Raw genomic sequence first — 13,466 nt, 5'->3', positions numbered from 1 at the left:
GTATAGAAAGGTTTTACAATCTTTCACCTTGGGGAACTTTATTTTGATTTTTCTTCAGTATCAGATTATAAGCATCAAAAAAAAGCTAAAAACAGAAAATCCATCCCCATCTCATTTAAGAGCCACCACCCTTCATCAGAGGCCCTACTTTGGGGTATACCCTGTCATTCCTAGTAAACAAACTCATCCTGAAAATAAAATATCCCTACTTAAAATTTTCAAATATTAGTGCTTTAATCCTCATAGGAGTCCAAAAGTATTTGGTCAATAATTTAGTAGTTTTGTTAGAGTAAATGCATCACTTTCTACAGTGACTACATTTAAAGAAAATCTTTATTTACATTTACATAAATTATATATGTAAGACGTATGAGAAAATGCTTATTATCTCATTCTTGGTAAAGTCAAAGGGGTTGCCACGAAACAGGGAGTTATAACTTTTAGTTGTGTTTTTTAGACAATACCTTTTAAGAATATATTCAATAAGACAAAAAAAAAGATTATCTGAAGGACATGATCATACACATTCCAAGGAAATGTAGAAATGTACTGATCTAAGAAAATGAGAGAAACAACTTTTTACCCAAGTGTTCACAGCTCAGTTTAAAGGCTACAATTAAATATTAAAATGTATTATAGAAGTATCAATGTGGGCTTGTAAATCAAACAATAGATTAAAAGTATAAACAGCATATTTATACATTGGCTGAGTTGCTGGTAAGAACATCCTGTAAATTCCTAGTTCAAGATGTCAGCTTAAACATACTCATTTATTTCCCCTTTCTGTCTAAGGTCACTGAAGTTAAAATAAAGGAGGGAAATGCTATAAATGCCCTAAAACAAACAGAATGGGAATGGAATCCAAAAAAAGACAAGATAATGTTAAATACAGGGAAGCCTAATATCTGCAAACACGGAGTGAAGAAAGCCCTATGATAAATACTGGTAAGAAGGCTGCAGGGTGGGAGGAACAGGTGTGCCCCAGGGAACCTAGAACCATAATGAGTTCAGAGGTGAACCAAAGCCAACAAGGAGGATGGAATGGAGCTGACATGGATGAAGTGACAGAGACCTTTGGAAAAGAGAGCTGTGAACTCCCTTCTGAGAATAACCATTAGCCAGGGTTTCTCCTCACTCCATCGAGTCAAAATTCAAAAAGCTGGATTTGTTAGAACTGTGTAGTCTAACATGGTAGCCACTGGTAAAATGTGGCTACCGAATCCTTGATATGTGACCAGTGCTGAGATGGACTATAAGTGTAATGTACACACTGGATTTCTAAGACTTGGCTCTGCCCTCCCCAGAAACGTAAACCATCTCATTGTTTCTCCATTTGCTATGTTTTGAAATTGTAATAACTAGATATATTTTAGTAAGTAAAGTGTCTTATTAAAATTAACTGTACCTGTATCTTATTTTTTAGAGGTGGCCACAAGAAAATCTAAAATTATGTCAGTAGCTGTCATTATATTTCTATTGGATAGTACTGAATTAGAGAATAAAGAAGCTAATGTGACAAGAGATGCCCCTGAGACAAAGCATCCAGCCCTTTTGTATTTAGCACACTCAAAAAAAAAAAAATGTAACAGTCCTCACCCAAGCCCTAAAACAAAAAACACTAAGTTCTACCCTCAAAAATAGCATTTCCACCAATGTTTCTCTTCTCTGATTCTAAACTATGAAGAGAGGTCTAAGAATAGGCATTTCAGGAAAGCTTGCCAAACAAATCAGAAAAATAAACAGAAAGACAAATAAATGAGCAAAATTAAAAGGGGGAATATCTTAGAAGAAATAACACTATTCAGTTTAAAATAAATGAATTTAAAAAATAAAGAAATAAACAATACTCCTCAATTGATATCCTGTGAGAAAGGAGGTCAACTGTATAATGAACAGAGAGAATAAACAGCATGACTAAAGACTTGGAAAAAGAAAGATATGATAAGATTTGGTGAAGAGTATAAAAGAGGAGAACATTTGAACTTGACAACAGGATCAGTTGACAACAGAAACACTCAATCCCTCTGAATTGCATAGATGTCACAGCATTAGACCCAAACAGAAGTAGTATAGGCTCAGGAAAAAATGGCTTTACATTGTCACAAAATCATGAAGGCAGCTTAAAAAATAAGAATCAAGATACAATAGGATTGAATTACAGATTCCTATAGAATCCTATGTATGCTGTACACAGTTTCAGGAGAAAATGTAAATTTAACCAACACAGAGATAGGAGGAGGTTAAAAAAAAAAAAAGTAGGAGCAGAACTCAAGTGCTTACAGACACAGAAACCAAATTATGGTCAACAGAAATGACAAAAAAGTCTTAAGATGGTCTTTTGAATGTAAAAAAAAGGGGGGGGGGTCAGTGAAAGTAAGAACAGTATGAGAGCCAATAGGGAGATCTGCAAGTGAATTAAATTCATATAACAAGAAATCAATAAATAAAGCTGATCAATCAAGGAATAATAAATAGTACTAAACAGGTATCTTAAGCAGAAACAAAAGCTGCTGAAGGTCTCTGGGGATAGACAGCAATGGGAAAAGTGAGATAGGGTTTCTCGTAAATCCTTACTGTTGGCTCTGTAAATGTGTGTCATGTCGACATTTTTAAGCATTAAAAATATCATAGCCTACACATTTTCTGCATAGTATATACACATTAAATAACTGAAATATCCATCTGGGGACCAACACAGCAGATAATAATATGTCCAGTGTGTTATAGTTCAACAATCACACAGCAATTACACTAACAATCCTTTAAATTAATCGTCACGATTTCCACAAAGCTGCTAAACTAAAAATCAATTCTCGGTGGATGGTACATGAAATGTGAAAGATAAAACAACAACAAAAAGGAAAATACCTTCACGAGTCTGAGAAAGGGAGTTTTTAAACAGGACACAGTAAGCATTAAACACAGAAGAAAGGTTTTATGAGTTGGGTCACATTAAAATGAAGAAATGCTCTTCATCAAAAAGACACTCTCTCTTTAGAAGTATATTATACTTCAGTTAAAGATTTACAAAAGACAGAAAAAACAAACCTCAAAAGAGCAAAAAGACAAGTCAGAGAGTCTGAGGGAAAATTTGCAAAAACATGTAATTGCCTGAGGGCTTATATTCATAATACAGAAAAACTCATATAAATCAATAAGGAAAAACAAAACAAAATAAACAAAAAACAAGATAAAAATAGGCAAGAGGCATGAATAGATGCTTCTCAAAAGAAAACCAACTTTAAAATTAAGAAAGGAAAATGTCCTTGACTCCAACGGTAATCTGGGAATTGCTAATTAAAATCACAAAGTAGGGGGCAGCCCAGGTGGCTCAGCGGTTTAGCACTGCCTTCAGCCCAGGGTGTGATCCTTGGAGACCGGGGATCGAGTCCCACGTCAGGCTCCCTGCATGGAGCCTGCTTCTCCCTCTGCCTGTGCCTCTGCCTCTCTCTCTCTCAATCTCTCTCTCTCTCTGTCTTTCATGAATAAATAAATAAATAATCTTTTAAAAAATTTTTAAAAAATAGCTTAAAATAAATAAATAAATAAATAAATAAATAAATAAATAAATAAATAAATAAATAAATAAAATCACAAAGTAGGGCACCTGGGTGGCTCAGCGGTTGAGCAGCTGCCTTAGGCTTAGGTTGTTATCCCGGGGTCCTGGGATTGAGTCCCACATTGGGCTCCTCACAGAGAGCCTGCTTATCCCTCTGTCTCTCTACCCTTCTCTCTGTGTCTCATGAGATTTATTATTTTTTTTATTTTTATAAATTTATTTTTTATTGGTGTTCAATTTGCCAACATATAGAATAACACCCAGTGCTCATCCCGTCAAGTGCCCACCTCAGTGCCCGTCAAGATTTGTTTGTTTATTCATTCATTTATTCATTCACGAAGAGACACAGAGAGGGCCAGAGACAGACAGAGGGAGAAGGGGGGGGGGGTCAGTGAAAGTAAGAACAGTATGAGAGCCAATAGGGAGATCTGCAAGTGAATTAAATTCATATTTCCTGAAATGCCTTCTCCCAGGAAGTCCGATGCAGGACTCGAGCCCCAGACCGGGATCATGCCCTGAGCCAAAGGCAGACATACACTCAACCCCTGAGCTACCCAGGCATCCCTAAATAAAAAGCTTTAAGAAATAAATAAAATCACAAAGTAGTATCACTCCCCCTACCTGCCAGAATGGTGAATTAAAAAGCCTGAAAATACAAAGGGTTCGTGAGTATGTGGAACAACAAGGATTTTTCATAGGCTGCTGGTGAGATTGTTAATTGGTATATAATAACTCAGAAAATCGTTTGACATCACTTAGAAAACTTAAAGTTATTGCCACCTTATGACTTGGAGTCTACTCCCATACATATACACATGTGATAGGCAGAAATGCATTCACGTGTGCATCAAAAGACATGAACAAAAAGAATATTCATGACACAGTTCTTCATAATAGACAAAAGAGGGAATCTAAATATCCACCAATAGAATAATAAATGTTATATTCATACACTGAAGATGAACAAACCACAGCAGGCAACAACTTGAATGACTCTCACAAAAATAAAATAGCAAAAGTAACCAGACCTAGAGGAATACACACCGTGGGCTCCTGGTTGGCTCATTGGTTGAGCGTGATCCCAGAGTCCTGAGATCAAGTCCCGCATCAGTCTCCTCACAGGGAGCCTGCTTCTCCCTCTGCCTATGGTCTCTGCCTCTCTCTGTCTCTCTCATGAATGAATGAATGAATAAATAAATAAAACTTAAAGAAAAGAATACACACCATGTCCTTATGTTATTCTGCCTGTATAAATTTCTGGAGAAGGACAAAATTAAAAATTCTGGTGCTCAATGCCAGGCTAATGGTTTTCCAGTGGGAAATAAACACACTTTCCTTGTTTTATCGATACGCCTTCTCTCTCAAATATAGATGCTACCCCTTTTACCACAAGACAGGAATCTTTACAGACAGTGATCTAAGAGTAAATGCCCCACTTTGAGAATCATCTCACAGGTGGCATTTGTTAACTATGACAGTTACAATTCCCTCCCTCTTTGCCAACTTCCATCTACCACTAAGACAGGTCAGCTCCTTCATCTACGACCTGACTGGGAGCCTACCTGACACATGGAAGACTTTCCCACTGCCTATTCTCCCACAGTGGCTTTTGACCTCATAATACTGGATTTTATACAATTCCTTATTTAATATCGTAAGTTTCGGCCAATTACTTTGGCATTCTGGGAGCTGTGATTCCTCAGCTTTTGCTGTAACTTCTAGCTTTTCTCCATAGAAACTTAAGCCTCTTAGGTGATATCTTATTTTGGGATATCAACACGGAGAGATAAGACAACAGGTGTGTTGTATGCATGTATGCATGTCTGTTTATATACACATAAATAGGAACACAGATACATGTTTGGTTTGGGGGATTTGTTTTTTTTTTGTTTGCTTGTTTTGTGCTAAAATGGTTTATAGCTGATGTTGACTGTCAGTAAGTAAATCACTGAAATAAATACCATGGGAATTGATATTAGAAGGTTCCAAATGACTATCCTCTCCTCTGAGGAGTAAAACACTACCTAATCCTAATACATCAATAAAAGAACAGAGATTTTATTGGCATCCCTCCATAACAAGACTATTTCTCTTCCTTTAACAGCATGTCAGGGATAAATCAGGAGCTCTGAGAAAGCTAAACCCTTTGGGGAATATCTTCAGTGGCAGACCAGAAAAGCAACATTTACAAGAAAGATTCCTTTAGTAAAAGTGCCCATAATCCTCAGTCTATAAACCTAAAGCATTTTGTATGTTTATCTATGTCCAAAAGCCATAAAGAGGTTTGAGAGGGATAAAATTTCTACCATAATAAATCTGGATCAATTACAAAGCTACATTGTAAACAACCTTTAATTTAGAATTTCAGTTCTGCTCCCAGCAATGATGATCTAAATGTTTCTCACAAATTGTCCAGTGAGAACAATTAGAGAGGATGGAAGATGCAAGGATCATGTGCATAAAAACACCAGAGAACTTAACAGGGCAATGAAGACTTGCAGGGCCAAGATCCAGAAGGGGAGAGAAGCCCTGAGGGGAGGGAAGATGACAGGGTTTGGGGCCACTTTTCAACAACCATTTGATGATTCCTAATGCAAAGCCTAAGTGGGGGGGAAAAAAAGCAAGCAGATTTTGATGGACTTAAGAGCTAGGGGGACAAAACAGGAGTTCAAGATCCATTGAAAAGAGGGAAGACTCTAGTAAATTCTCTATATTTACATCCTGGTATATATAAGCAAAAATCAAAGGTAGATCAGCCCTTACAGGATGGAAGTCTAGCTCCCCAACTTCACCTAACTGGATTGAGGCTATTTGTGCTTGCTGGTGCCATGACCTGGATGTTGGTGAGAAACAAACATAAAATTGGAGAAAGATGGTATCCTTAAGGCCTTCAAAGTATCTCTACAATTTTTCACCTGCACCAGGACAAAATAAAAAGGCAACCAGGCTTAGAAGCAACTCATGAATCATTTCATGTAACTTAAAAGTAACATCATGAATCATTTCAATACTTCAATACATGCTTTTTAAACAATTTCTAAAATAAAAAGGACAGAGACTGAATATGCATTGATGATGAGAAATGCATGACAGTGGAAAAAATTCAATTTTATTTTAAAACTTGTATTTGTTTACTATTTGGCATATTTGCCATCACTTTAAAATTAATGCCTGCTAATATTGTTTAAAGTGCTATAATGGGGTTATACAATTTTTAATTTTTAAATATTTCCCTACACATTCTATAAACACAGAGAAAAGAGAACATGAACTACACCAGGGTGCCTGAGTAATGGTGATTTGGGTGATGATTTTCCCCTTCAGTCCCTTTATTGAATTTTGTTTTCTGCATAAAATACATATTACATAGTTTTAAGAAATATTATGCAGAGAAACATTATTAGGATACTTACTTATGCCTTGGGCTTTCTTCAACTGTACACAGTTGTTAAAAGTGTACAACTTTTACAGTTATTATTAAGTTAGAGTTGTAGCATTTTGAATATTGATAGATGCAAAATGATAAATATAACAAAAGGAAAGCATCTCCATTGGGATGTCAGATAACACACAAGCCCTTAGGATACTAGCTCAACAAACACACCTGCTATCAGTAGTAGCAAACCCCAAATGTATGACCACTTAGTTCTACTGTCTTGTGGCTAAAGCTTCTAAAAGGTTGAATCTCAAGGCAGCCCCGGTGGCCCAGCAGTTTAGTGCTGCCTTTGGCCCTGGGCCTGATCCTGGAGACCCGGGATCGAGTCCCGTGTCGGGCTCCCTGCATGGAGCCTGCTTCTCCCTCTGCCTGTGTCTCTGTGCCTCTCTCTCTCTCCTGTGTGTCTTTTATGAATAAATAGGTAGAATATTAAAAAAAAACCCTCTATATTAAAAAAATAAAAGGTTGACTCTAAATGTGGAATCTATAATATACCAAAATCATTCATGCATAATTATGTGTTTTACCTTTTGTATAATTATGTGTTGATTCACATTATTCATTTTAAATGTCTTGCCTTCTGGACATGCTTTCATAACTCTGCACATTTATTTTATGCAAATCAACACTGAGAATGGCCTTAAGATGTATGCATACAGGTGAATGACTACATGGCATGAATAAAGGAGAAATATTATGTAAACTGTTGGTGGCTTAGAACGCTGCATTTCCATCACTTCAAAATGATGTCTTGTATATTATCTCATTCCCAACCCAGTTACAAGCCCACGAAGTAAATTAATAAATGCTGTGAGTCAGAGTATGCATTTAGGAATAAGTTAGGCACTTTTATATAACAAATTTATCTATGTAGCTACATGAAGTTTATATAAACAGTTATACATCATGGGTTGGATATCCAAAGTATCTCTGGATTCTGTCCACTTCTCACTTTCCCACAATGTGGGAAGTTTCGACCTCTTCATCCTTTGTCTACACTTCTCCTCCTCTCCAATCAATCCCACACACATACTGTCCTCAGCAACCTCTATCTAAATAAACACAGATCTACTTACATCCCTCCTCTTCTTAAAAATACACCACACTTTCCCACTCTCCACCTAACATTTCAGCAACAGGCCTATTAAATAGTTAGAACAGAACACAGCAGGTAAAACAATCCCTCTGAAAACACGTTTTATCTTTAAAATATATGCATCTTTTTTTTCATTCTAATCTATAATTTATACTTTTGGGATTTAATACAAATATCATGATTTGGATTTTTTCCATTTCTAGGAAAATATGCTATGGCAAGCTGATCTTGCAGCCTCACAAATCCCCTGGCACACTGGCTCCTCATGCCCTCAGAGATACCCAGGCTCAGGCAAAACCTCAACTCTGCAAAAGCACTCAAGGCACCTCACACTCTATTCCCTTTCTGTCTCTGAATTCAATTCATATTTCCTACCAAAAAAAAATTCCATTCTTCATCTTGTAAAGTATGTTTCTAGAAAATAATTCTTACCAAAAATGTCTGTAAAGAAAAATTAGTAGTTTGGTCAATACCATTCCCCTCTTTTAGAAATTCTCAATTACTCAGGACATTCAATATCCTAAGAAGTCTTGCAGCAAAACCTGTTGCCAAGATTAACTGAGAGCTAGAGCTTCTTAGAACCTACCTTGCTGTATTCCACCAAACTCTCTTTCCTCACCCTGCCCCCATCACCTGGAAAGTCATTCCTACTTTTTCCAACTGGCAAATTCTTATGCAATTTTAGAAGTCCAACTACCTCCGCTTTGAAACCATTCCCAGCCACTCTAGCTGGAAATAAATGTTTTCTCCTATGTGTATTTGTAGCACTTTGTACAGGCATGTATGTTAAGTTATACATGTGGTAATCTTGGATCTACACGTCAGTCTGCCTAGTCAGACTGTGAGTTTTAAAAGTAGAAATCATCCCTTATTCATTTATGAATCCCTAGAATCTAGCAAAGTTCACAAAACGAGCTCAGTAAATATGTGTGGAATAAACTGGTGAAACAGAAATTATCTTTCATGAAAATAAAATATGCAGCATCATATGCCATCTCCCTATCACTCCAGCCAGGAAATCTCTGCTGGCAAAAAAAAGGGAACAATAGCAAGACTTGGAGGGCAGGGTAATGGTCTCTAGAACAGCCCAGAGTGAGTAAATGACCCCTGTTACCAAATTTATAAAGAGAATCTTGTGCCAATCAAGACTGTCACATGAATCCCTTATGAGAGCTACTGTGTTATCTGTCCAGGATGCTAAGATTGCAGCTGGAGAGTCCTGGCTCTGGTTCAAAACCAGGCAGAGCCAAGTCCAAATGGAATACAAATGTTTGCATATTTCATTATTTCTGATATAGAGACTTTCTTTTCACCTAGGATCTCAGAACAGTCACATTCAGTCAGCTACAGTTAAGCCAGTTTAATTAAATTAAGCTAACTGTTCTGCAAAAGAAGTTACCAACTCCAAAGGAGGCAAGACGCAAAGGACTTGCAAGTCAGATACAGGTTTTTCTTGCAGTCCTGCCTCTAACCAATGAGTAACTTTGTGCAAATGACCATACCTTTCCAGGCACTGACTTTCCAACCTCTGAGTTGAGTAGCTACATAACTAAAATCGAGCAACCTTCAGTGAATTACCAGTGTATGTCAACCACTTCTTATTTAATCCTCTTGAAACCTTGTGAAGTGGGTATTACTATTCTCATTTTACACATGAAGAAACAGGGCTTAGAGAGGTAAAGTAATTTGCTCAAGGTCACACCATGAGCTCACAACATTGCCTGCCTAGGAAGTGTTCAAGGCTGGATGGCCAAGGTGAGACCAAGGCCTTTTCCCCTCCCACCTTCCCATGACCTCAGACTGCTGATAGCTGTCTTCACATGTGTTTCTCTAATACTGGAATGATGATGATACGCAGTATTCATAATTTTCATTATTTTTTAAAGTTTCCTAACTTGACACAAGCTTGTGTTTTATTACTTCTTTGTCACATCATATAACTCTAGCTTACACTTAAACTTCTCATAAGACCCCCAAGTCCCTCATATAACCTGAGTCCTTAAGGATCTTTTAAAGAGGCAAACACACCCAGAAATAACCCTGCAGCTGCTCAATGAGTGAGCTCCTCTCCAAAGAGACGGCCACAGCCTTAAAAGGATTGCTCCGCTTGTTCACTGTTCCTGCTCCTTGGCTAAGTAGCCACTGTACCTTCATATACCATCCCACCAGCACAAGGACAACTCCAAGAGAGGCAGCTGTGGAGCATGCCATGGGGCTGGCTGGAGCCAATCATGGGCAAATGGGATGGGGACGGTGGCTTTCACTTTCTCAGTCTATTATGCACCACTTGTGGAATGTGTTAGCTTAGCTGACAGGTCCTCTGACATGTGTATAGAGGTGGGGCAGGGAGTGTTGTTTGGTTTGGTATGTTTTAATGAAAATGACCATTGTCATGTGCTAGCTCTTGGTGGTCTCTCAAAGTTGCCTTCACATCTTTAGCTAATCACAGTGATGGGAAGTATAGGAAAATACAGATTCAGGACACTTACAAAACTTACCTAAGAGCAGCCATCCAGAAATTATTAGAGCTGGAACCCACCCAAGCTCCCAAGTACAAATCCTAAACCTCTTGAAATAACAGAGAAGTTGCTTCATAAAGTTCTTGCCTCCCCAAACCCCAGAGCCTATGCCCCTCCCAAAGCCTCTACACTTTCATTTATCTGACTTGGCTTCCTTCAATACTAGAGCTTCTGGGATGTCTGGGTGGCTCAGGTCATTATCCTGGACACCCTGGAAGCAGGATCTAGCCCTGATCTGGGTTCCCTGCTCAGCGGGAGTCGGCTTCTCCCTCTGCCCCTCCTTGTGTCTCTTTCCCTACCTGCCCCCCTGCTCCTGCTCTGTCTCTGGTTCTCTCTCTCTCTCAAAATAAATAGTCCTTTCCCCTCTTGTAATGCAAGCTCTGTAAACAGCAATTTTTACTCTTTTGTAACCTGTATGACATTTGTCTACAACCCTCCTGATAAGTCATCCAACGTTATCACATATACACTGAATATTTTAAAGCATAGTTCTGTCTGTACGAGGAAGTACACGTTTAACACAGGTACAGTAAGGAAGACAAAGCCATTCATCATGGCAATTCTAACTAGGTTAAGTGATGAGAAGTGTATCACTGTGGTCCTGTGGGTACTCTTTATTTATCAGATTGTGAAATATCACCTGTCTTCTTACACCATTTATCTGTACCCCTCTGGTGAATCGTAGCGGTTTCTACGTGGAGCTGAGGCTATCTGCACACCTCTCTTCTACCACAGTCTTCTTCCCCCTGAATATCAAAATCCCTGTGCCCCACTCCTACCAACAGGTGCCCCACCCAGAACAGAGTCTAAGGCCTTGTACAGACTAGACACGAAAGCCATTTATAATGAATTAGGCACTTTTGCAAAATATTTGTATTGTATTAAGGATATGCCAATGAAAACTGAACATTCAAAGCGGTCTAGAAAAGCAAAAGAAAAAGAAAAAAAAAACTTACACACCTTATACAGATTTGTCAACTGAAGTACTAGTAAGTCCACAAAGAAAGAACCCCATGGGGCTGGGAGCAGCTGCCTGAAGGAACAGATAAATGTATCTCGAGTGTGGAGCCTTGCTCATCATCAGAGCCGGACTACCAGCACTATTCTCACCAGGAAGGAAAAAAATAGCCCACCATTGGAATTGGGGCGAGGGGCGTGTAAATGCTCACAGTTGGCCATCTGCCTGGACAGATTAACCAGCTGCAAAGCCCAAGGCCAAGCCCCTACCTAAAGAAGCTACATACAACAGGCAGCAGAAGAGTCTAGAGAAGGCTAAATTGACACAGCATGCTAACACTTATAAGGGTATGTATACTAAAATGTGACCCTTTGGACGCTGTTCTTGCTGATTCTGGCTCAGGATGGGGATATGTTCATCCCGAGTTTCCAAGCTGAGGGAAAGGTGCGAAGTACCCATGCACAGGTGGCTGAGGGAGCGGAACATACTTCACCGGGTTCCTTCCCGGCGGGGGTAAACTGAGGCACGGAGCGGGCAGGCCCAGGTCGGCGGCAGAACAGCGGCCCTAATGGCCGTGTGCCAGCTGGTGTGTCCCAACCAGGCCACATCGTCTGGCCGCCTGATGCTTCCGCGCCCCTCAGAACCCAAGGAAGAGAGAGGACAGCCCGGCGGCCGGGGCCAGGACTCACCACGTCCATGATCTGCAGGAGGCTGAGGGAGAAGTACACAGTGAGCGGTTGCGAGTCATTGGCCACGGGCCTCTCCAAGGGGTTGTAGTTCTTGACCAGCTCCCTGTAGAGCTTCCTCTGGAACTCGCCTTGCAGAGACACTTAAGGAGAGGAGAGACCGGGGGGCTGCTCACAGAAGGCCGGCAGGGTGCGCCCCATGCCCTGCCGTGGCCCCCAGCCGCCTGAAGCAGGCAGCCCAGACCCACTAGGTCGCCCTCCCCGGACAGCCCCCGGGAGCGCCGGCCGCTGCCTCTCGCCGGCGCGAGCCCCCAAACCTGGCCCCGGCGCGGGGCGCCCAGAGCCCCCCGGACGCGCCCGGGATCCCGCGGGGGTGGAGCCGAGGGCTGGGAGACCCGGCGGCTTTACCGTGCAAGAGTGACGCGGCCAGCGCCAGCCAGATCGACCGGCGCATGTCGGGCTCGCAGCTACCGCGGCCGCCGCGCCCGCGTCTCGCGCTCCGCCCGGGCCTGCGCCTGTGGCCGCGGAGCCGCCTTCCCGGCTGGGCTGGCGCGCCTTTAAAGAGCCGAGCGCGCCCCCGCCTCCGCGCGCTTCTCCACGTGACGAGCCCCGCCCCGCCCCCGCCCCGCCCCCCGCGGGGGCCTGGGCTGCTCGGCCGCGGCCGGGGGAACTGCAGCCCGCGGGCCTAAGTGGGAAGTGCACCCCGGCGCGGGGTACAGGGTGGGCGCCCCGCGCCGCCTCCGTCTCCTCCGGGCTGTGCCTGCGCATCGCGCCTCCGGCCAAGCCGGGGGCTGCCCGAGGCCAGGCTCTGTCTCTCGCTTCCGTCCTTGGTCCCCACTCCGCTCCCTCCTGCTCTCAGACAGGAGCTGTGCGGGGTTGTTGGGAGAAACCGGAACAATTCTGGGGTTCAGTCCTCCGGGTTCCCCCCCCCCCCCCCCGCCTTACGCCAGTGGCTGGGTGACAGCGACTGGGAACCAGGCTCCCACAGGTTGGGAAGACACTCCAACCAGACAAAACAGACCTGAGAGGAAGCCCCCTCCTCTCTCCCGCCCCGGTGTTTTGCCAGCAACCGACTGCTGAGCATCACCCGCCCAATTCTCATCTAGGTTCTGGAAGTGCTGAGAGCAGAGGGGAGATCTTTGCCTGGGAGGCATTCTATAGGGGAGGAGAAAGGCTGCAAAAGTGTGTGATGGGATTCCCAGTGGACATCCT

General features: G+C 41.8%; 1 protein-coding gene across 2 annotated transcripts in view; it reads right to left on the bottom strand.

Annotated features, from left to right (window-relative positions):
- Positions 1–12,762, bottom strand: part of LOC129510377 (neuronal acetylcholine receptor subunit alpha-7) — a 129,536-nt gene extending 116,774 nt beyond the window's left edge. The window contains exons 1-2 of one of the 2 annotated variants that reach the window (XM_055326501.1): positions 12,663–12,762; positions 12,258–12,397 (exon numbers count right to left, since the gene is read on the bottom strand). In XM_055326501.1, coding sequence (XP_055182476.1) covers positions 12,258–12,397; positions 12,663–12,708 — 186 coding nt within the window. In that variant the 5' untranslated portion in view covers positions 12,709–12,762. Of the gene's footprint in view, positions 1–12,257; positions 12,398–12,662 lie in introns of those variants that run through there. The other variant, XM_055326502.1, reaches the window with a different exon arrangement.
- Between the last annotated feature and the right edge of the window lie 704 nt (positions 12,763–13,466).

This window comes from Nyctereutes procyonoides, unplaced genomic scaffold (genome assembly GCF_905146905.1).
Source record: "Nyctereutes procyonoides isolate TBG_1078 unplaced genomic scaffold, NYPRO_anot_genome, whole genome shotgun sequence".
In the NCBI taxonomy this organism is placed as follows: Eukaryota; Metazoa; Chordata; class Mammalia; order Carnivora; family Canidae; genus Nyctereutes; species Nyctereutes procyonoides.
Note: the sequence above shows the minus strand (reverse complement) of the source record. Positions and strands in the feature narration are given on the sequence as shown.